The sequence below is a fragment of the Chamaea fasciata genome, unplaced genomic scaffold (genome assembly GCF_029207755.1).
Source record: "Chamaea fasciata isolate MVZ Bird 193981 ecotype frontalis unplaced genomic scaffold, bChaFas1.0.hap1 SCAF_14, whole genome shotgun sequence".
NCBI lineage: Eukaryota > Metazoa > Chordata > Aves > Passeriformes > Sylviidae > Chamaea > Chamaea fasciata.
The window spans coordinates 3391332-3414456 of NW_027094099.1; the positions used below are offsets into that span (position 1 = coordinate 3391332).

The 23125-nt window shown below is 54.6% G+C and overlaps 2 protein-coding genes across 3 annotated transcripts in view; one reads left to right on the forward strand and one right to left on the reverse strand.

The window, feature by feature from the left end:
- ZNF609 (zinc finger protein 609) overlaps positions 1–6948 on the forward strand; it is a 64690-nt gene extending 57742 nt beyond the window's left edge. For both annotated transcript variants that reach the window (XM_066196587.1, XM_066196586.1), the window contains exons 5-10: positions 256–2608; positions 3032–3398; positions 3558–3733; positions 4231–4447; positions 4567–4645; positions 4777–6948. In XM_066196587.1, coding sequence (XP_066052684.1) covers positions 256–2608; positions 3032–3398; positions 3558–3733; positions 4231–4447; positions 4567–4640 — 3187 coding nt within the window. In that variant the 3' untranslated portion in view covers positions 4641–4645; positions 4777–6948. The remainder of the gene's footprint in view (positions 1–255; positions 2609–3031; positions 3399–3557; positions 3734–4230; positions 4448–4566; positions 4646–4776) is intronic.
- Positions 6949–8463: 1515 nt separating this feature from the next.
- OAZ2 (ornithine decarboxylase antizyme 2) lies at positions 8464–21151 on the reverse strand. Its single transcript, XM_066196589.1, is given in 6 exon segments — positions 8464–9223; positions 10987–11072; positions 12897–13072; positions 17688–17768; positions 17770–17845; positions 21021–21151. Coding segments are annotated over 6 exon segments (573 nt in total). The 5' UTR covers positions 21041–21151; the 3' UTR covers positions 8464–9089.
- Positions 21152–23125: the final 1974 nt, after the last annotated feature.

The window sequence follows — 23125 nt, forward strand, 5'->3', positions numbered from 1 at the left end:
TCCTCCTTGCCCAACCCAACTGCTCCCATGACTCTTTGCTCCCGCAGTCACACGTCCCTTGTCCTGGGACTGGAGATGGTTTAGCACATCCCAGGGAACCTCTCTGGTTCCTGGTTCCTCTTTATTGGACAGTGGGGGGAGGAGTCTGTGGGATTGGTAGTGAGGGGAGTAAGAGGATCCCCACTGTGCCTTGGGGACAGCACAGCCCAGCACAGCCATCTCTCTGTTAAAACCTCTGTGTCCTCCTCTCTGCAGGTTTTGTGACTCTCCCACCAGTGACCTGGAGATGCGCAATGGCCGGGGCAGGGGCAAGCGCATGCGGCCCAACAGCAACACGCCGGTCAACGAGACGGCTGCTGCCTCAGACAGCAAAGGGACCAGCAACAGCAGCAAGACCCGGGCGGGAGCCAACAGCAAGGGCCGCCGGGGCAGCCAGAACTCCTCGGACCATCGCACCCCGCCTGGTGGCACCGCCGAGGACATGAAGGCCAGTCCCTCCTCTGTCACCAAGCGGAAGAGCAAACCCCTCTCTGACATGGATCTGAACTCCAGCTCGGAGGACTCCAAGGGCAGCAAGCGCATCCGCACAAACTCAATGGGCTCGGCCACAGTGCCACCTGCCACAGTCAAGGTGGAGCCAGCTATCCTGGAGCGCAACTGCCCTTCTCCCATCCTCATCGACTGTCCCCACCCCAACTGTAACAAGAAGTACAAGCATATCAATGGGCTGAAGTACCACCAGGCCCACGCGCACACGGATGACGACAGCAAGCTAGAGGCGGATGTGGACAGTGAGTATGGCGAGGAGCCCTCCCTGCATGCCGACGTTGGGAGCTGCAACGGTGCTGCCGGGTCACAGAAGGGCTCCCTCTCACCCGCTCGCTCGGCCACCCCCAAGGTGCGTTTGATGGAGCCCCACAGCCCCTCCCCGTCTGGCAAGTTCAGCACCAAGGTTCCCTGCAAGAAGAAGGTGGGTGGGGAAGGGGACACAGACCTGGGTGCTCTGTCCAATGATGGCTCTGAAGATGGTCCTTCGGTGGCCGATGAGACAAGTAATGATGATTTTGACTCTCTGGAGAAGCGATGCATTGATAAGGAGAAGTCAAAGAAGGCTTCTGGTGCTAAACAAGAGAAGATTCCTTCCAAAAGCTTGAAGTCTGCCAGACCCATTGCACCAGCCATCCCCCCGCAGCCGATTTACACCTTCCAGACTGCCACGCTCACTACAGCCAGCCCCAGCTCCTCCGCTGGCCTCGCCACAACTGTGGTCCAGACCATGCCCAACAACCCCCAGCTCAAACCCATCCAGCCCAAGCCAACGGTGATGGGAGAGCCCTTCGCTGTCAACCCTGCCCTCACCCCTTCCAAAGAAAAGAAGAAGAAAGACAAGAAAAAGAAAGACCCCAAAGAGGTGGAAAACCCTTTGACTCCTGGCAAAACCTGCAGAGCAGAGGAAGGTAAGAGCCCTTTCCGGGGGGAATCCAGCGAGCTGGGGATGAAAGGCGAGGGGCTGCTGAACGGTTCGTCTGACTCCCACCAGAGCCGGCTTGCCAGCATCAAGGCTGAGGCGGATAAAATCTACAGCTTCACCGACAACGCACCCAGTCCCTCCATTGGTGGGGCCAGCAGGCTGGAGAACACCAACCCAGCCCAGCCCCTGACCCCACTGCACGTTGTCACCCAGAATGGGGCAGAGGCCAGCTCAGTGAAGACCAACAGCCCGGCCTACTCGGACATCTCTGATGCTGGGGAGGATGGGGAAGGCAAACTAGAGAGCGTGAAGGCAAAAGATCCAGAGCAGCTGGTCAAGGAAGGTGCCAAAAAAGCTCTTTTCCCGCCACAACCGCAGAGCAAAGAGTCTCCCTTCTACCAAGGCTTTGAAACCTACTATTCCCCTGGCTATCCCCAGGCTAGCCCAGGACCCCTCAACCCCGGCGGGCAGTCTGCAACCGACACACAGACCTTGAAGCTGAAGAAGGATGAGGAGCAGGAGAATCCAGAGGTGAAGGTGAAGAGTGAAGGCTGTGAAGAGAAGAAGCCAGAGCTCAGCAGTGGCGCCAGCCAGCAGCCCTCAGTCATCCAGCAGCGCCCTAACATGTATATGCAGTCCCTTTACTACAACCAGTATGCCTACGTGCCACCCTACGGCTACAGCGAGCAGGGCTACCATGCTCACCTGCTGAGCACCAACCCTGCCTATCGCCAGCAGTACGAGGAACAGCAGAAGCAGCGGCAGAGCCTGGAACAGCAGCAGCGAGGGCTGGAGAAGAAGGCAGAGCTGGGCTTGAAAGAGAGGGAGGCGGCACTCAAAGAGGAATGGAAGCAGAAGCCACCCATGCCCCCAACGCTGACCAAAGCCCCGAGCCTCACAGACCTCGTCAAGTCAGGGCTGAGCAAGCCCAAGGAGCAGGGAGGTCCTGATATGGCCAAATCTGTCATCATCCCCAAGCTGGAGGACTCGTCCAAGCTGTCCAGCAGCCAGGTTGCTGAGGGCCTCAAGGTGAAGCTGAGTGAGGCTGGTCACCTAGGGAAGGAGACGGCTGAGACAAAGGCTGGCTCTGAGTGTGGCCGGCAAGCGGAGGTGGACCCTGTTCTCTGGTACAGACAGGTAATGCCATGCCCTGTCTGCCAGCCCAGCCTTGGGTTTGCTCCTGGAGGAAGTCGCTCACTGGGCTTTGCTGGGGCCATCACCTCAGAGAACACGTGTTGTCCTCTGCTTGTGGTGGGACTCCATGAGATTCCCTTGGGGCATGAAAAAGGGTGGGGCTGTGCGGCCATGGATGAGCTAGGGGGAGCTTAGGGATGGGAGTGGGGTTCGCTGGTCTCCTCCAAATGCAGCCTGGATTTGGGATGGGTGGGGCTGTGGGGAGGCAGCTGCTCTGGTGGTTGGCTGTTCTTGTGGGAAGCAGAGGCTATGGATGGGCCAAGGAGAGCCCAGGGAAGGGCAGTGGGGTTTTCCAGTCTCCACCAAACTCAGGCTGGTTTTGGATCAGGGGGAGGCAGCTGTTTTGATGGCTGGCTGTTCTTGCAGGAAGCTGAGTCCCGGATGTGGCCCTATGTGTACCCGGCAAAGTACTCGGACATCAAGACAGAGGATGAGCGGTGGAAAGAGGAGAGGGACCGAAAGTTGAAGGAAGAAAGAAATCGAAGCAAAGAAACGTCATCCAAGGAGGACGGGAAGGAGAGCACCAGCTCTGAATGCAAGCTGACCCCCACCGAGGAGGCTCGCATGGTGGGGAAGGACCCCAGGCCCAGTGTCCACGTCCCCGTGTCCTCACCCCTCACGCAGCATCAGTCCTACATCCCGTACATGCACGGCTACTCCTACAGCCAGTCGTATGACCCCAACCACCCCAGCTACCGTGCCATGCCCACCGTCATGATGCAGAATTACCCAGGTAGGGAGCCGGGGGCTTCAAGGGGTGTCTGTTCCCAGCTGTCCCTGCTCTCAGGGTGGGGGATGGCTGTGGGACATCGTCTCACACACATACAGAACCACATGCTCCCACTGTGCTGCCCAAATACTCCTGGTGCCCTGACTGCTCTTCTCCCCCCAGGATCATACCTACCCTCCAGCTATTCCTTCTCTCCGTATGGGAGCAAGGCATCCGGCAGTGATGAGAGTGACAAGTCCCGAGCCAGCCCCAGTGTGAGCTGTAAATCCAGCTCGGAGTCCAAGGCCCTGGACATCCTGCAGCAGCATGCCAGCCACTACAAGAGCAAATCACCCACGGTGAGTGTCAGGAGGGTGCTGGCTTTGCCCAGCTCTGTGGGATAGTCCTTGGATCCTATAATGAGGTGGGAACAGCTCTGCTTGCCATATGGTTTTGCTATTTCTGCTGCTGTGGGAGACTTACAACCATGGATTCTAACATTGCAAATCCTTTGGGATGGACCAGCCAAACCTGTGCCCCAGGGCTGAGGCTTCTCCAGGCCCTGCAGCAACCAGGTGACACTTGTCCTCAACCCTGGAGCTGGCACATGGGATGTGGAGGCTGTCTCCATCCCATGGCTCCTCCTGGGCTGAGCTGGGAGACAGAGCTTGGACACAGTGAGCAAAGAATTGTCCTCAAACAGGCCCTGTGTCCTCCACAAGGCTTTTGGCCATCCCACCCCACTTCCCATCAGCGTCATGGGAGCCTTTTGGGCAAGGGCAGAGAGAATATCCCGGTCTGTGCCCCGGGGTTGCTGGTCATGTCCCTTAGCATGTGTCTGCTTTCTCCTCTCCAGATAAGTGAGAAGACATCTCAGGAGCGGGATCGCAGTGGCTGTGGTGTGGTGGGGGGCGGCGGGAGCTGCAGCAGCGTTGGGGGAGCGGGTGCAGGGGAGAGGAGCGGCGACCGGCCCCGCACGTCGCCCTCCCAGCGCCTGCTCTCGACGCATCACCACCACCACCACCTCGGGTACTCGCTGCTGCCAGCGCAGTACAACCTGCCCTATGCAACAGGTGAGAGTGGGGCTGGGCTGCAGGGGAGCTGCCCCTGCCCTTGGGCCACGGGACTCTCACGCTGTCCCCGAGGTGACCGGCCCTGTCTACCTTCTCCTGACACTTCTTCTCCCCCCCAGGTCTCTCCTCTACAGCCATCGTTGCCAGCCAGCAAGGCTCCGCTCCTTCCCTATACCCACCTCCCCGGAGGTGAGAACGGTAAGGCTCTGCTCCTGCCGCACCTCCACGTGGGCGGCCGGGCTGGGCACTCACGGGATGCCCTCGAGGGTTTAGGGTTTGCCCATGGCACTGGGGCTCACGGGAGCTGATTTGCCCTTGGGTCGTGGCAGGATGTGACGCACCGGGATGCCTGGGCTCTACAAGACGTGTGACTGGCTCACATGGAGAAGCGCTGGAGACTCCTTTAGACATCAGTTGAATGGTGTTAATTGTACTGCTTGACGTTCCTGCCCTGATCCGAGGCAGACTGTCTTCTCCCCTCGTCGGACACACACTGACTCCCCACCCCACCCCTTTGGTGAGTGGGTGAGCTGGTACCTGCGGATGTATTTATTCTACTGAGCACCAGCACTCAGGGTGGAGGCGACTCACCTGCCTGGTGCATATGAAGAGGAAACAGAAGCACTGAGGTTTCTCGATGAGTTTGGGACCCTGCCGTGTCTCTGTGAGGTGCTGCTTCACGACAGGACTGGGGGCACGCGGGGGACTTGGAACACGGGGCCGAGCCTGCGGTGTGGCCACAGTCTCAGGAAAGGAAGGAAGGACTGACTCACAGAGCCTTGGTGGGTGCCAGGGGGCTGCTATGAGCTGGGCGGGTGGGTGGAAGCCTGGCTGGAGGCAGCTGTGGGGCTCTCCCAGTCCCTCATCTGGTCCTACACCCCACAGCACCCACAACTCTGTGCCAGCGGACAGGAGCCACCAGCATGTGGCCAATGGCCAGAGTGGGGCTGGGGAAGCTCTTGGCCCCAGCAAAGCAGCCTCTGCCCTTGGGGGCTGGTGCTCCATGGGGCTGGGGGCAGCAGGGTACAGAGCTGGGGGTTCTGTTCCCACAGGCTGTCAGGGCCCCCAGGCCATGCACGGTCCAGACCTGCCTGAAGCTCCTGCCTGTGGCTTTGGCTTTGGTTTCTGAGCTGCAACTCTGCAAATCCCAGACTTTCCTCTGCCCCACTACCATGGCAACTGCCCCCCAAACCCTGGGGCAGCGCATCCTGCTGTGGGGGGCTGTGGCTCCCCTTTTCATCCACCTTTTGCTTTTAGGGTGGCTTCCCCAGGCCGCAGGCAGGGTGCAGCAAGAAACAAGCACACTTAGGTTCTGCCAGAGACTTGTAGGGCCATGCTGGTCCCTGCTCCAGCCTCGTGCCAGGGCTGGGGGCACCAGGTCCTGGAGGAAGGTGGTCCCCACTCCTGGCTGCTCCCCAGCTCTTGAGGACAGGGGCTTTCTGGTCCTCTGCCCCCAGCCCCAGAGTGGCTGTCCCCAGGCCGACACTCTACCTCGGCCCTGCAGCGGCCGGGCCGCCCCTGCTCTCCCCCTGCCTCTCCTGCTGCCCTGCTGGGGGACATGGGGGCCATCGGTCTCAGTTGTGTGTGTCCATGTTGCACCCGGGCCCGAGGGCTGCTGTAAGGGGATGCTCTGCCTGCTGGGCTCTGTACATACTGTAAAAAGCAATTGTTTGAAAGCTGTTGTTTTGGGTTTTGTTTTCTTTCCCCGTTTCTTCCCCTTCCCACTGTACCCAGTTGGAAAGGAGGCACTGGCTGCTCTCAGCGGCACGGTGGCCCCAGCCTGCTCTTGTTGTTTGACTCATTTTTCTTCCACTCTTCGTTGTGTTTGGAAGGAGTCGGGGCCACGTGGTGCAGCGCACTCCGCAGGGATAAGGGTGGGTTGATGGACCCACCCCACACCCCTCACAGAGCCACATGAGGCCACGGGACAGGGGGCTGGTGGGGTCAGGGTGCTTTGGAGAGCCCCACATTCCACCCGTGGAGGAGTGTTCCGCTGGCTGCTCCTACCTCCAGCCTCGGCCGGCCCGGCACAGCCGGGCTCCCAGCACGGCCGGGGCCCACAGCGGCTCCAGTGGCGCAGAGGAAGTGCCTGGGGGTGTTGGGGGGTGCCACAGGCTTTGCTGGCAGTCAGAGGGGGTCGGGGGGCTGCTCCCCACCTTCCCAGTTGGGTCCCAGTTGAGTCTCCCTTTAGGTGTTAAATGAAACAACAGTTTATGCAGAATAGGTTTTAGGTTTGACATTGCCTGGGTTCCCTGGGCCAGCTGTTGCCCACAGGGCCACCCCCAGCCCCATGTCAGACCGTTGGTGTTTATAGCTCGTTTCCATTGGCGTTGCTGTGTTGGGTTTCATTTCAGTCTTCCTGACTCTGCCCTCCTGTAAAGTGTACATTATTACCAAGTTCCTTGTTTTTTTATATATATATATATAAATATATATATATACAAACTGTACTCTTCTTGCCTTTGTACATTTAGGCAAGGAGGGAGAATAAATCTTTTTAAGAGACAATCACAAACCTGTGAGGGTGGCTTTTTCTTCCTGTTCCCCCAAGTCTGGTCCTTTATCCCCAAAAGCTGTGGCCAGTTATTTTTGGGGGTGGGAGAGAAGGTTTTCCCATCTTGGGCATCTAAGAAGGCTCCTGGTGCTCACTGACTTGAGGCTTCTGCCCTCTGCCCCTGGATCTGCCTCTGCCCCAGCACTCAGGGCTCTGGTACCCACCAGCTGAACTCAGACCTGATAACTGAAGGCAGAACCCCCCAGGCTTGAACCCCTGGGCACCATGGCCCTGCCCTACATCACGGCCCCAGGGCAGAGGAGGTACTGGACGCACAGGGTGATCACAAGGCAGGGTTTGGCTCCTCCAGCTTTGCCATGGAGGTGATCTGTGTGGGAGGCAGCACCCAGGAACATCAGAGGCACCTTCCAGATTTTCCAGAGGGTATTTTGGAAGGCATTTGGTGGTCTGAGAAATCCACATTTGCCCTCCTTGAGGCAGGGCAGGAGAGGATTTGAAATTGTCAGAGGAGCACATGCAGTGGCACAGCCTCGTATCTCCAGCACAAGGAAAAGCTCAGATCAGCCTCACTCCAGCTCCTGTGACCAGAATCCTACACCTTACCTGTCAGTTTTACCACTAAGAAGGAGCAAAGTGGTTCCCATTCCATCGGCTGGGATGTGCCAACCTGGGGCACCATGGGGTGGCAGCCAGGCACATGCAGGGCCAGTCTCGGGGCAGCTTCAGGAAGGGATAAAGCTGCACACTTCTCAAAACGGAAGCAGCACTCAGCAGGTTTAGCCAGGGAACCTCATTCCCCAGGGCTTCTCTTGCAGGAGACAGCCCATTTGATTTTAAACTGATAGAGGGTCTAATGCCCTGCTGGAGCACCTTTCCCTCTTGGTTTCATGGAGGTGAAGGAGGGCAAGAGGGACCCAAATTTATGATGATTTATTCACACACACTCATATCCCAGCCCCACCTCTCCCAAACCAAACACCATGGTGGATGTGGAATGACTCAGGTCCAGCTTCCAACAGAATCATCCATCAAAGGGCACAACAGGAACAATCCCACAAGGAGCCAGGCCAGGAAGAGCTGAGGGCATGGGTCTGGGGCACATCCCCCTTCCCGGGGGCCTGTCGGACAGAGCCAGCCAGGATGCAGTGCCATGGTACAGGGACAGGGCACCTCCTCCAGCATTGGCTAGGGCTGGGCTAAGCCGTGACCTACTGCCAGCACCATGGCCCCTTCCTGGAAAAGCCCCTGGATGGGGAGAGCATCCCACCAGCTGCCCTCCACACAACCCCTTGGTTTGGATACAGCCATTAGTGGCATCTCAAGCCTTGAGCTCATCCCTGTGGGAAGGTGAGCAGGAGCAGAGGTGCAGGCTTGGGGTTGCTCCGGACCCATGCTGGGACAGAGGGTAAAGGCAGGAGCTTTTCTTGGCTCTTTGTACCATCCCAACAATCACAGTGCAGGTCAGGAGATTGCTTCTCCCAAATAAGCAGCCCCAGGTGTGTCAAGTTCGTCTGAATGCCCCTTTTATTGAATGCCATGATAGTGTAGTGGGAACATGGAACAGGGTTAAGACTGCGTAAAACAAAAGCTGGAAGAGCAAGAAGTTTCAAAAAAAGGGGGGGGAAAAAAAAAGGTTAGACCAGTTAAACCAGCATTGGAGTGGAGATGCATGGGGGGGTTTAATGTAGTGTTAAAGGACAAACTTGAGCGTCTCCTGCACGTGCCCCACACCAAGCCAGGCTGTTTTTAAGGTCTTGAGTGGGAAATGAATGGGTCGTGTCCCAGCTGAGCCCACGCTGGGCAGGCAGGAGGCTCCAATGGGGGTTCGGAGGAGTCCCGAAGGTGGTACTGACCCCGGGGCTCCCACACCATGCAGCTGCATGGGAAGAGCTCCTATGCCAGTTCATAAACATCTTCCTTTTCCTAGTGATGATTACATGTGTGATAGATAGTTCTCTAGGCAACGTGTTTCAATGAAAGTCAACTCTGGGGATACACAGCCCAATCTAACAATGAGAAATGCGCTTGCAGTCCAACAGAAGCTCTGCTTCCCTCTCCTCAGGAAAGGAGGTGGTCCTCTCTCCCCTCCACAGCATGTTAGGGTCCCACTGGAGTTCCCCTGTGCAGCTATTCTTCATCGGAGGAAGAGCTCTGATCCAGGGGATACACCATGAACATCACATCCGGCCGTGACGGGACAGCGGGATGGCCAGGCCGCACGATCTCAAAGCCCAAGAAGCTGAATGTCTTCAGGAGTGGAGCTACCAAAGAGAAGGAGATCTGTTACCAGCAGGAATAATCCCCTTTACCTCTCCCTTGAGCCATCAATATCGAAGTGCATGGGACACCCTTTGTGAGTGAATCCAGAGCTTCCTAAGCAGAGAAGCACAGCCCTCTCTAGCAGGGGTTCTTGTCTCCTCCTGTGCTCACTGCAGCTGCTCCTAAGTGTTGAAAGGATTTTAGCTGTGCAGCTGAGCAGCTTTGTCCTCACGTTTCTCCTGCAATGTTTCTTCTATCCCGTGAGAAACAGCAATGGTTGGTTGTCTGCCTGCAGCAGCTGCACATCCCTGCTTTCCCAGGATGCATGTTGCTATCCCAGAGGTTTTGTCCTGCCCCAGCACCCCTCGAACGCCAAGAGAGGACAGACAGCAGCAAAGAGGAATCTGCCTCGGGACAAGGCAGACATTTGCTGTCTCCACAAGGAGGTGCTGGAACTCAGTGGAAACTCCAGACAGCTCTGCACAGGTCACGGTGGGACTCCGGGAAAGTCACTTTGGGTTACACGTGGGAATTCAGAGTGGGGCCGGCCCAGACAGATGTGGTTCTGTGGCACCGTGCCCGTGTCACTGAAGCAATGGCTGCCCCGGGACACTCGCCCTGCTGCAGCGTCCCATCCCTATGGCAGCCTCGGGCAATCAGCTCCAGGACACTGAGTGACCAGGCGGAGGACCTCCTGAAGATATTTTCCAGCAGCACTGCATTTCAGCTGCATAGACAAGGACCCAGAATCTGGACCACTCCAGAACTCTAACAAACGACCCCTGGCATTGGCTGTCCCCTGTCCCCAGCCTCCGTGGGGGCCACCTACACAACCAGTGCCAGTGGTGACATAACAGCCAAGACTTGATTTGGATATTATTCCTGGCATGGTAATGAGGGATGATGACATCTTCCTGGGCTCAGCTTTACTAAAGACCTCCGTTTCGGAGAAGCCGGGACAGCTCATGAAGCTGCAGAGTAAAATTAGAATTGGGGTTGGAATTACTCGCTAGGATACAGCCTGACTGGGGGGGATTTAGAGTGACACGTTCCCAGCCTGGTTCATCCCACAGCCCCCGGGCTGTAATCCCTCACCCAGCACATCTATCTTTAGATCCTAATGCAGTCCCCAAAGCCATAAGCATCTCCAGCCAGGGCCAGGATTACCTGTAAGCCTGGAAAGGACAGAAGTGCCATGAGATCTTTAAAAAGCAGATGAATTTCAGGGCAACAGGCTCTTAAGTGCTTGTTTTCCATCTAATAACTCCTCCCTGGTTTCACCTTCTATGTCACAGCAGCCTGGTGCCAAACTGAGACTTCACCGCTCACCAAAAGGGGAATATTAACTGACACTGGATGAGAAAACCACCCCAAATCATTCAGAGGCAGCTTTCTGTACCAGAGCATTTAATGGCACGGCAGCAAAGCAGATGAATGGAATCCCAGATAGGTTTGGGCTGGAAGGGACTTAAAAGCCCATTGAGTTCCACCCCACTGCCATGGGCCGGGACAATTTCCACTAGACTAGGTTGCTCCAAGCCCTATCCAGCAGATCTGCTGGAGAAACCACAACACTCCCTCACCCTTACCCTCCAAAAAGGGCTTATTTCCTCCACACAAAACTATTCCCATAAGAATCATGCACATAACAATCCCTGCGCTAAGAGGATCCCGTGGGTCTTGCCCTGATGACCAGGTTTCTTTACAGCTTCAGCAGAACCGTGTGGGACGTCAGGAGCAAACCCGAGCGCTGGCCAGCCCTCACCTCGATCTTCTCTGCTTTTTCTGAAGCAGATGAAGACATAGTTGACTTTCATTTTTTCTTCAGCAAACTCCAACAGTGCTGACAACCTGCCAGGGAGGGGGAAGACAAAAGGACATCAGCTCTGGGAAGTCCTGTCCTGAGGAAGCCTCTGAGCATGATCAAATTATCAACTCTTTGGATGTTTTCGGGCACAAAGATTGTTTACAGCTCCCTTGCAGCTTACAATGGGTGCTGAAACAATGGGCTTCCTGCCTGCAGATTCAAGAGCTGTGCTTGCTCCGAGTCCCGAGTCCCGATAAGTTCCTGTCCTCACAGCCGCAAACACCCTCCCCACCCGCAGTGCTTTGGGACTGAAGCCTTCGTAGGCAGGAAGCGGAATATCGCAGCTGCTCCCGGGACAGGCTGCATTCCCTGGCAATGCACATGGGGGATCTGGGAGTTCTGTGCTTTTTGGGAAGGAAAACCGCCCAGAACCGAGCTCATGGCAGGCAGAAAAGGAGAACAAACCATCCTCAGAGAACGTGTGCGCAAGCAAAGCCATTTCCTGAGCGCATTGCCTGGATGGCACAGCTGCTGCCCCCTGAATCCTCGCTTCCTGCCTTTCCAGCTGGATTCTTTCTGCCACCTCTTGATGGAAGCAGTACTGCAGGAACCCCTCTGCCAGCCTCCAGGGTGGCACATGGATCAACTGCTGTCACTTGCAACCACTGGCGCTGCCAGAGCAGTGACAAACAGGCCTTCGCTTCACATCTCAGTAACCAACTGTCAGCGCAGCACAGGAGATTAAATTTGCAAGGGCTCTGTTAATATGTTAATGAACTACTTTAATTATGGCCTCTGGCCTCTCCTCGGATGTTTCACTCAGCTAAAAATAACCTGACAAAATTGCACTTTAAGTCACAATGACACTAGCAAATAAATCCCCTCCCAGAAGGACCCGTTCCAGGGAGAGCCCAGAGATTTATGGGCCAACTGGAGAAATACAAAAACATTTATCTGGACTCAGAGTCAAATGAGACAAGTGTGAGACAGCAACAACACTGCCACTTCCTGAAGGTGCCCAGCGATGGCTTTTTCATTAATTAGCTTGTGTCACTGAGGGATGAAGCCTGCCTGGAGATTTAGGAGGAGCTGATTGCTCCACAGAGGAATCCAGCAAAGCCACATCTACGCTGCAGCGGAGACCTCTGGCACAGCGCTTGGCAGGAAGGAGCTGCTCTGGAAGCTGCGTTTACACAAACTTCCCATAGCAGAGCTGTCTGGACAAAACATGACCGGATTCTGCCAAGAGAAAAATCAGAGCTCCTGGCAGAGCCCGGCACCAGCGTGGCAGTGCTCCAAGAGCAGATCCACCTACTGACGAGGCGAACTTCAATAGGATGGAGGGGTTTTTATTTCCCTGAAAGAGAGGAAAATCTGCCAAGATGGGCTTGCCAAGTGGCCAGTGGAAAAATGAAATGAAAAAATAGTATCAGAGAACATCTTGTTGGCTTTGCGTACCAAAGTATACTAAGATTCACTCTGCTAATTTATTGCTTGTTTTTCATTAGTGTTGGGACTCAAAAAATGGTAATTCATCTGGAATATCACTGGGGGAAATTTTCCTGTGGGGGACTCTGCAGACAAGGGAGCAGAATGTGCACAAACCACATACAGAGCTGCCACTGCACAGCCCATTTTCCCTGCACACAGCATGGAATCCCACGATGGTTTGGGATTAAACTTAAAACTCATCTCGTTCCAACTCCTGCCATGGGCAGGGACACTTTCCAATAGACCATGTTGCTCCAAGCCCCATTCAACCTGGCCTGGAACACTTCCAGGGATGGGGTGTCCATCCACAATCACCCATGTAAGCAAAGTCCTGCCCCCCAGGAGCCATGGCTGCACCTTTGGGATCCGGAACTTACCCTTCTTTGCTTCCATCAGCTAATAATCCATCAGGGATTTCCACAAAGAGGCTCTGGTTTGAGAGCACTGCATCCCAGGAGGAGGTCTTCACCTCTGTGACCTTGTACTGGAAGTGGACCATGTGAGGCTTCCCTTCATGCACTGGGACATCTTGGCTAACAGTGATCTTCTCATCCTGGGAAAATGAAAAATGCTAAGTCCTGAACAGCCAGGGGACAACTGGAGAAAGGAAATGCAAAGAAATGGTCCTAGGGTTTTACTGAGAAGAGGATTATGCTTTTCCCTTCCCCCTTTGCTGGCTCAGGGACACATCACACAGTTCTCAGCCCTCAGAGTGATTTCTAGCCATGCCTTCCTGTTAAGGGAATGTAGTTTTACATTTTGACATATATTAAATTTCTGAGTAGAAGACTCCACTCCCTCACTGCAGGCTCCAGCCACATCTGATGGCACTTCATGAACTGCCCTTCCAAGAACTGGACCCAACACCCGACACGGAGCTTCTGCTGCCACAGCCCAACCAGTTTCAGTGCCTCCCCAATCCCCAAAACAGCCTTTCTGTTCCAGGAGTGACCACAAATTGCTTTCCCAGATTTTGTAACCCATGGTTTGCCTCCTGGTGTAAAGGAGGAAAACGCAGAGTGCAGGGAAATTCCAGAGCAGATCTGAAGCTTGTGAGGAGGTCTTCTCCAGAGACCACGAACACACACATCCTTCCCCAGTCCTGCCCCATGAGGATGCCAAGCATGCAGATTACTTGGGATCAGCTCAGCAGTTCCTAGAAAACAATTCAGTGGTTACAGCTCCATTCCTTCAGACAGTCCCTGCAGGCACTTGGCTTGCCCTGTAATGATTTCCATGTTTCAGTGCAAAGAGCCCCAGCAAAAGAAGCAGAGCCCTGAGTTAACGTTGTTACTGCAGTGAAGCTGAACTGTCCCCTGTGCTTGGTGACAGCTTGCGTGTCCCTGTCCCTCACGTTCACAGGCACCTGCACAGCTTTGAAGGGCAGAAGTAAGGCAGATACCCAAAGTCATGAGAGCACCTGGAGAGCCATGTGTCCCTCCCACCGCAACAGGTGGGTGGGCAGTGGTTCACTCCACTGGATCATTGGGTGAGCAGTTGTCCAGCCCCCAGATATTTTATTTTAACATGGCAATTAATTCATCAGCTCCTTACAAGCCCTTACAGGCTCCTCAAGCCACCGTCCCAGTGCTTTAACTCCTATTACCTCCTGTCTTAAAACAGATACCCCTTGGTTTAACTACTGTATGAGAGAAGCCTCCGAGGACATTCACATTCCTGACAAAGTAACACCATGTGCAAACTGGGAATTGCTTGGCCTCCAAAGCCAAGCAGAGGAAGCTGCCTTTCATTGAAAGCCCACAAAGCTGAGCTGAAAAACAAGTTTACACTTCACCAGAATAAATATCCTGTAGGAAACAAGTTTATTCATCGAGTTTGAAGGAAGCCTGAGTGGCTGAATGCACCAAGAAATGCACTGAGAGCTGTTCCAGTGAGGTCAAGCTATGGCTGTGATGGAGCTAGCAGAGAGAGGCAGGGCTGAATACAGAGGTTCTCAATAAAAACAAATCCAAGGGGTTAATGTGCATATCCTTCAGCAGTGACTTTACTGGACCCTCTACAGTTGTTGTTTCAGTGCAGAAAGTGTTTCTGTTCCAGAAACATCCTTCTCTACAGAAAAGCTCACAGATCATGCTTTTCCCATGCTCACAAAACTAAAACTGGGTGAGGAAGGTGAGAAAAGCAGGCTGGGATTGACACATGGGAGGTGTGCCTTTGAGTGGGAAGACTGGCACTGCCATAGGAAGGGAAAAGCATTCTGAGCCATTTGGTTCAGAACTTCCTTGTCACCAGAAGTTATGTCCAGTGCTCTAAACCCAGTGAGGTTGTTCCACTGAAAGCCCCCTAGTGCCAGCCCAGGAGCCAAAGGCAGCAGACCACAGGGATTAGCAGAACCAGTTCCCCCCCTTCAGTGGGAATTACGTTTACACAGTCTGGCTGGGGCAGCTGACACTTTATTTCTAGGCATCCAGAGATGCCGGGGAATGAGAAAGGCTCTGTGGGCTGCTCCTGTGAGGCAGCAACAGCAGCCCAAAATTCTTTGGAAGCTGCTCAAAGCAAAATCCTCTTTACACAACAAGCACTCGGTTTTAGTTCACCCTGGAAAAATCCCCACACAAAATCCCCCTGCCATGTTCCTGTGGACAAAATCCCCTGCCACCAGACTAAATTTTACCCAGCTGCCCAAACCCTGGCTCCCCAGCCCTCCAGTGCAAAGCCACAAGGACCAACTTGGTTCCAATTCATTAAGCACAAGATTTTCCAGTCCTGTTCTGCTCCTCAGATGTTCTGGGAAGGATGGGGGGAGGCCCTGGTGTGTTGGCAGGGTCAGAAGGAAGGATTTTATGATCCACCCTGGCCAAGTGGCTGGGGAAAGCTGTGGAAGCACCCACTGCTGGCATGTGCTACACCTGCAGTCTCCTGCAAAGTCTGCCAGCCAGAGCACATCTCAGCTGCACAGCACCCACACTGGCATTCCTAGCTCCAGCAAAGCTCCCTGGATAGAGGGCTGAGCTTTAAGTCTCTTAACATTTATAGGGGGCCCTGATTTATAGCTGGGATGTATCTGAGTGCTGCATGCGCTGGCAGAGGCAGGTGTGTTCAGAAAGGTCATCCCTTGGACTGGAACAGCTGATACAGCTGGAAAAAGGACTTAAGCTTCTGGATCCAGATGCCTTTCCAGGTCATGCTGGTGGCTGCTGGCTGAAAAACTCAGCTGCTCTAACTGCAGCACTGCCAGACTGAGCAGGTGACCAAAGGGGCAGACACAACCCTGTAACCACTCCGAGGTCTGACACACCTCAAATCCTGGGGTCGGTTCTGGGCCCCTTGTTCCAGGGCAGACATTGAGGGGCTGGAGCAGGTCCAGAGAAGTGGACAGAGTTGGGGAAGGATCTGGAGCATAAGTCTGATGAGGAGCAGCTGGGGGGTGGGGGGCTCAGCCCAGAGAAAAGAAGGTTCATGGGGGACCTTCTTGGTCTCCACAACTCCTTGACAGGAGGGTGCAGCCAGGTGGGAGTCATGCTCTGCTCTCAGGGAACAAGGGATGGGATGGGAGGAAATTACCTCAACCATTTCCAGGCCAGAGGAGGTTGGCTATTAGGGAAAATGTTTTCACCGAAAGGACTGTCCAGCCCTGGCAGAGGCTACCCAGAGAAGTGGAGTCACCATCACTGGAGGGGTTTAAAAGCCCTGTGGATTTGGCACTTGGGGACATGGATTTGTGGTGAACATGAGCAGCGCTGCTGGAACAGTTGGACTCAATGACCTTATAAGGTTTTTCCAACCCAAACTATTCCATGATTCTATGTAACAGAAGAGGCTGATTTTCTGACAGATTCTGCTAGTTTTGTCAAGCAATAAATCCAGGAGGAATTCCATCCATATTTCTGGGATGCAGCTATCTGGATGACATCCCCCTGCCTACACACCACCGCCAAAATCTGTCCAAGTTCAGGGCTGTGCTGGAATCAAACACTCCAAAGTCTCCAAATCATGATTCCTTCCACCTTCCTCCTCCATGCTGAGCCCATTTTCTGCCTCTCGGCCTTGCCTGGTGCACACACAAGGCTTGGCAAAGCTGACTGGCATGAGTTCTGGCTGCAGGGTCCCATTTCCCACCCAGAGGGGATTCATTATTTGTCCTGAGCCCTCTTGAAGCTATTTTTGTACCTTCTTTCCGTGGCAGGAAGCCCATTGTGCTGCTTCTCTGGAGTTTGTACCCCCTAAACATCTGTGAAAATTCACCTCAAGCATTAAACTGATGGGACCTTGTCACTGGAGGCTCAGAGGCTGACACTTTGCAAGGGAAGCGGGTGAGGAAAATGCTGAAAACTCACCAAAGGAAACTCTGAAAGCAACCACAAAGTCTGTGATTCTCTCAGGAACTCCAAGAGGAGACTCTGGGAGCTGTGGCCCAAAAGGGTCTGTATCTTTTCATCAGATAGTGTCTGTGTGCCGCCCAGAGGTTAATTAAAAATCAGGTCTAACGCCTATGACAACACCCCTGGCTCAACGGCCAAATTTGCAAGATGAGCATAAATTCAATCTGCCTCATCTAAATAGAAGAGCGGTCCTTGTCCCAGAAAGGAGACAGGTGTGAGCCAAGTCACACAAATGCCAATTACTCTACGGGAAGGAGCAGCCAGGTCTCCTCATTCAAAAGGAAAGGTCCCATAGAATGAAGAGGAACACAAACTGAGACAGCTGTAGACACGAACCCTTCCTGGTCTTGCCCTGCCTGTGCTCATGTTCTAGAAACAGCCCTGTCTGGGAGCTGGATGGCTCCCTCTCCCATCTGCACCTCAGTTCAGGCAGCTCCCAGGCTCTGACAGCTTCACCTTCCGGACCAGGGCACAGGAAGGAGCTTATCAACCCCTCCCTTGCTGCATTTCACCTTTCTGCTTCTTGCTTCCTCTCTCCGCCAGACATTTCAGAAGCCCTTTCACATTTTGATAATGCAGGCTCTGCGTACAATAGCTGCAGCGGGCCCCTGGGGACAGGCTATTGAATGATCTGCTGGACAATGGTCTCTCATTTCTTAATAAACAGGTGATATTTAAGCAGGAGAGACCTGTCGGCAGTTCAGTCCCTGAAAAGTTACCTGTTCTCCCACTTATTATCTTGGAGTCCTTTGCATTTATTCCCATCAGACTGAAAGGAACTGAACAGAGGTACAGGTCAATGTTTAGATGTTAAATCTTTCTCACCTTATATATCAGAGCTGAAAGAGAAGGATCCCTGCCACCCCCTCGCCCACCGGGGATCTTCGACAGTGGGTGAGGGGCATCAGGAGCACCACAGAGGCCCTGGAACGATGTGCCTGCAGCACTGCAGCTGGGGACAGTTACTCAAAGGTAAAATACTACTGCAAGAAAAAGAGAGAGAACATCAGGTTACATTAGCAGGGATCACGTTTTGGAGGCTCCAGCTTCTCAAACCCTCAAATAATTCAAATCATTCGTACCCTTCCTCCTCCACAGCAGCCAGATGTCAACATCAAACCCACCCATTGCCCCAGTGGCACCAGAACCCAGCGTGTTTTGTTAGGAATGGAGGAGGGGCTAGAGCCAGGAACTCAGAGAGAGTGCTGAGCAACCTCATGCTAATAAGGGAGGCCTGGAAGGCTGCCAGGAGCAGATGGCTGGGAACATATGACCAGATGAGCACACATCTTCTAGAGACAAATATCTACAAATAGATCAACAGGGCCCAGGAGGAGAAGGTTTAAGTTTCACATTTTCAAACCCAGGAGAAGTGAAAGGGTTGATTCTTCAATACGCTCCACAATGTCGACGGGAACATTTTCACACACACATGAAGCTCCACGCTAGCATCCGCCACCCCAACCCTAAAAATTCACCCCACAGAACTACTTTGAACAGCAAGAAAACACATTTCCCTTGCAGTTTCCAAGTTTGTTTGCAAGTCCTACACACAGTCTTCCAGAATCACTTTGGACACAGGTTTTAATACCTGCTCCAGCTTTTAGGAAGCTCATCAAAGCAAATTATTTTACTTCTGGAGCCTTGGCTCCTCTCTCAGCACCAAAAAAGCTCTGTGCTGAGGCCCAGCAATGTTCCTGTAGCACAGCCTGTAAAAGCCATGCAGGGAAAACAGTCCTTCTCCAGTGCTCCCATTATGAAACACACCAGCACAAAGCTATGGAAGCACCACCAAAACAGCGCAGTGAGGGAGGGTTTTCATGAGCACGGAGCGAGGAATGAGGCTAAAAGTGGATAAACTGTGCAGCTGTTCTGACAACCACTGTCTGTCCTGAAACTTTTCACCTGAAGTTGTTCCCAGTGCAGTGTTTTCCCACAATAATCCCTTCCCACGAGGCACACAGGCTTAAGTATCCAAACACCAAGTACGGAACTGCACTGTCAGAACCACCACCTAGAAACATGGAATCAGACTGGTTTGGGCTGGGAGGGACCTTGAAGCCCATCCAGTTCCACCCCCTGCCACAGGCAGGGACACCTTCCACTTCACCAGGTTGCTCCAAGCCCCATCCAACCTGGCCTCATAGCTAGCCTGTGCCAGTTGCAAACAAACTACTAAAATTTGGCATTTCTAAGTTATAAAAACATAACTCACGAATGCACAAGGCAGAATTCACCACGGATGTCTGCTTACCACCTACCACCAAAACCATCTTTCTACAGGAAACACTAATACTCTTCCTCCACATATTCCCTCCCCCAGGTTCGCTAGACAGGGCTCTGGGGCAGCATTCCCATGTGCTAGAGCAGGCACCTCTTGGAGAAAAGGCAGTTTAAATACACCAGGAGATGTCTGAGGGCAAAACAGGGTGTTCTGCGCTCCCTGGTGTGCCTGGGGCTATCAATGGGCCAGTGTGTGTTCAGTAGTAGTGGATGTCGAGAGGATGACAAAGCACTTTGTGCCGTCCCCACCCCCGAAGGCTGCTGGCAGCTTTGTTATTCCCTTCCCTCCTCCCTCTACCCTCCAGCCAACAATGTACTATTGATAGCTCTTTCCAACTTGCGGCCAAGGCATGGAGAAACTGGATAATGAAGTGGAGTTGTGGGAAAAAAAAAATTAAAACAGAGGCAGTTTTCACGCAAAGCAGCTAAAGACATTTCCCGGTTTCACTTCCTCTGGCACATGCAGAAGTCAAAACACCAGCCCCCTTCAGCTGCTGCCTGCACATCCCTGGCCCAAATCTGCACACCTCTGCTATCCCCCCCAAAATCAGGCTCCCTGCACACCACCACTATCCCCACCCAGGGTTAGGGTTCTGAGAGCAGCAACTCAGGGAAGAGAGCTTGTGTGGGGCACAGATTAAAAGGGCTTCTGCTTTCTCCAGCTGTGCTTCAGTTCCTGGGGAAGAAATTCATGCAAACACCCAACAACGTCTGATCCCTTCATCCATCCTTGCGCAAACGGCACTCTCCCTGAGGCCTGTTTATAGCTTAAAAGTTAGGTTTGTGCTCCCTTCTGACGTCTGTCCTCCTTGGAGAAGCTGCTTTCCTGCAGCTTGGTTGAAATTAAGATGCATTTAGATCACCTTTCCGTGGAGAAACTCTTCAGTACAAGCCGCTCGTCTGTGCCCTGCCTGAAAGGGGAGCTGGAAGTCGATGTTACGCTCTCATCCCGCGGGTGTAATTTTAACTCACTGAGCTCCCAGCGATCCCAACCCCGTGCCCTGTCTCTGGGAAGTGCAAAGGGCAGCTCAGCAACTTCAGAACCCCATCATCGCTGCTCCTAGGCAGCCCTGGCACACAGAGCCAGGTTGAGACCACCACCAGCACATCAGGGGCTGAAATCAACACATCTCCTTGTGTTTTTTGGGGTTCTATTTGTTTTGAACACTTAGACCAGATGGAAGGACCCACGGAGTTTCCCTGACGTTGGAGAAATTGCTGTTTCGTTTTCCTTTCTGCCCCTTCCCAGAACAGGCTCTGGAATAATAATTATCATTATTGCTGCAGCTAGACACATATCCAGGAGGCCGATCTGAGAAGTAAATTGTAAATAACCATCTCATGAACACAGCACAGCTCAAGCATCTCCCAACACAGGCAACGGAGAAGAACCGAGGCTGCTTCATACGCATCCTCTGGGCTCTTATCGGCGACAGAGGCGCAGGGAATGACACACTGGGGACTCTAAACAAGCAACAGACACACAAGATAAATCGGTCAGCTGAGGAGAATACACATATCCTGCAAGTTCGTGCCTGCTGATACCCAACCTGCCTGGAAAAGCCACCTTCCTCCAGGCAGAGAGAGGTGCAGGGGGCGCGGGGAGGGAGCGCTCGGACCCTGCCGCGGCGAGAGCTGCTCAGCGAGAGGTGCTCAGGCCCTGGTGAGCCCAGACCCACCCCCGGGGGGTTCCCCCAGAGGGAAACGACGCCTCGATGAGGATTTTAACCGGGGAAAGACGAAGCGGCCTCCCCACGTCCCGCGGCCTCCCCGCCGCCTCAGCGCCCGCCCGCGTCCCGGGCCCGCCCGCCGCCGCCGTCGCCGCCGCCGCCTCCGCGCCGAGGAGCGAGGGAGGGCGGGGAGCCCGCTGCACACCTGTCCTGGGTGTTTATCATCGTGCGATCGCTCCGATGCGGCTGCGGTCGCTGTTGGCGCTGGTGCCCGGCTCTGCCCCCCCCTCCGCTCCGCTCGGCGCCGCGCTCCGACTGACCCCGCGGGCCCGAGCGCGGACACGCCCCCCGCGCCGCGCGAGCCCGGCCCCGCCCCCGGCCCTGGCCCCGCCCCGCAGCGCGCGGGCAGCCTGGGAACCTGCGCCCCGAACAAAGGCGCGCGCCCGCCCGCGCCCCCGCCTCGTACCGCCCAGCGCCCGTGACGTCACCAGCCGCGCGGGCGCGCGCCTCTGCGTCTGTGGAGGGGGTGCGGGGGCGCGCGTGCGCCTGCCGGTTCTCCCCTGGCTCCTGGTTTTCCGTAGGGTCCCGGTTATCCCTTCAGGCTCCCCGATCTCCTCGTGGTCTGGTTCTCCTCGGGCTCCAATTTATCTCCCGGGTCCCGGTTCTTCCCACGGGTTCCCGGTCTTCCCTTCAGAGTCCCAGTTCTTCTCGGGCTGCCGGTTCTCCCCCCCCACAGTCCTGTGTGGCAAGTCTCAGCCCCAGGTCTGCGGCCTGGGCAGTGGGAAGTGACAAGGCCCTGGCAGGATCAGGGACAGAGGTGGTGGGAGGAGAGGTTGGGGAACAGGGCCGAGGAATGAGTAGCTGAGAACTGGTGGAGCCACACAGAGGAAGCCACTGGTGCAGAGGTAGAGATTGGGAACAGATTCCTCCCTGTGAGGGTGGTGAGGCCCTGGCACCCAGGTTGCCCAGAGAAGCTGGGGCCATGCCATCCACTGAAGTGTCCAAGGCCAGGCTGGACAAGGCTTGGAGCAACCTGGAATAGTGGAACGTGTCCCAGTCCATGGCAGAGGGGTTGCAACTCGATGGGATTTAAGGTCCCTTCCAACCCAAACCATCCCCTGCGTGACACGATGGTTCTATATCCTGCTTAAAGTATGTTGCTGGTGCATAAAATGTGGCCTGGGACACAACAGCTCATAACCCAGATAAATAGGAACTGGAGTAAAGAATGAACACATGGATAACATGGAGCTGCCCATGACAGGGCTCTGCAGGGGCTTTTGGTGAGCAGTGTATCCATAAGAGAAAAGAAGTTACACAAAGATGAAGCTCCTGGAGAACCAGACAGATGGAAGAACTTGTGGGCCTCAGTCCTGCAAGAGAGCTTGGTGGGTGCTGAGCCTTCACATGGGGTCAGGAACTGAGCGGCCCTCTGGAAGAGAAGCTCTGGAGTCTCTGTGGATGCCAGCCCCCAGGGTTGGAGTCCTGCAGGATCTCACACTCAGCCGCCCTGTCTCACACCTGGGCATGGCAGAGGTAGCTCCTGAGTGCCAGTGCAGGTGCCTGGGTGACACATGCAGCAGCCTGCGGTGCGATGCCTCAGCAGGCTCAGGGGTTCTGGGTTCTGACGAGCAGCCCTGGACTGGGGCTTCCCGGTTCCCAGTGCAGTGGCGCTGCCCCTCGCTCGGCAGGAAGGGACCAGATGTTCTGCAGAAAGCTGGACATCAGCCAGGGCCCAAGTTCAAACAGAACCCATTAAATGGCCTTTTCCCCCTTCCTTCATATTTCCAGCCCTGCTTGTAGCCCTGATTCTATTTATAATGCTCAGGAAAAGCAAACTGAGACTTTCCCACAGTGCCGGCTTCTCAGGCGATTGTTGTTTGGGAAGCTGGAATGTACATAGTATTATTTTTGCATCTCCCTGGGAAGGGTTTTTATTTTTTATTGCATGTCACTCCATGTCCCCATCTGCGCCGAGGAGGAGACTGTGTGAAGCACAAGGTGTCTGGTGCTGCATTCAGCTCTCCGATGCTTTGCCACTGCTGGTTTAGGGGTCTGTGCCCATGAGCCCCTTTTGGGGAGGGTGCTGGGTGCTCTGAGAGGTGTCCTGACAAGCCATGAGGATGGAGGCCAAAGAGGGGCATTGCCCTCAAGACATAGCCCCTGTCTCGGTTCCAAACCCTGGGAGCACCCATCATGTCACTTGCTCTGTGCCTCAGTGTCCCATGAGTGCAGAGGAGAGAACACCAACAACCTGCTGGGAGCAATGGGCTCATCATTCCTGCTCTGCCTGGGGTTTGGCATTGAGAC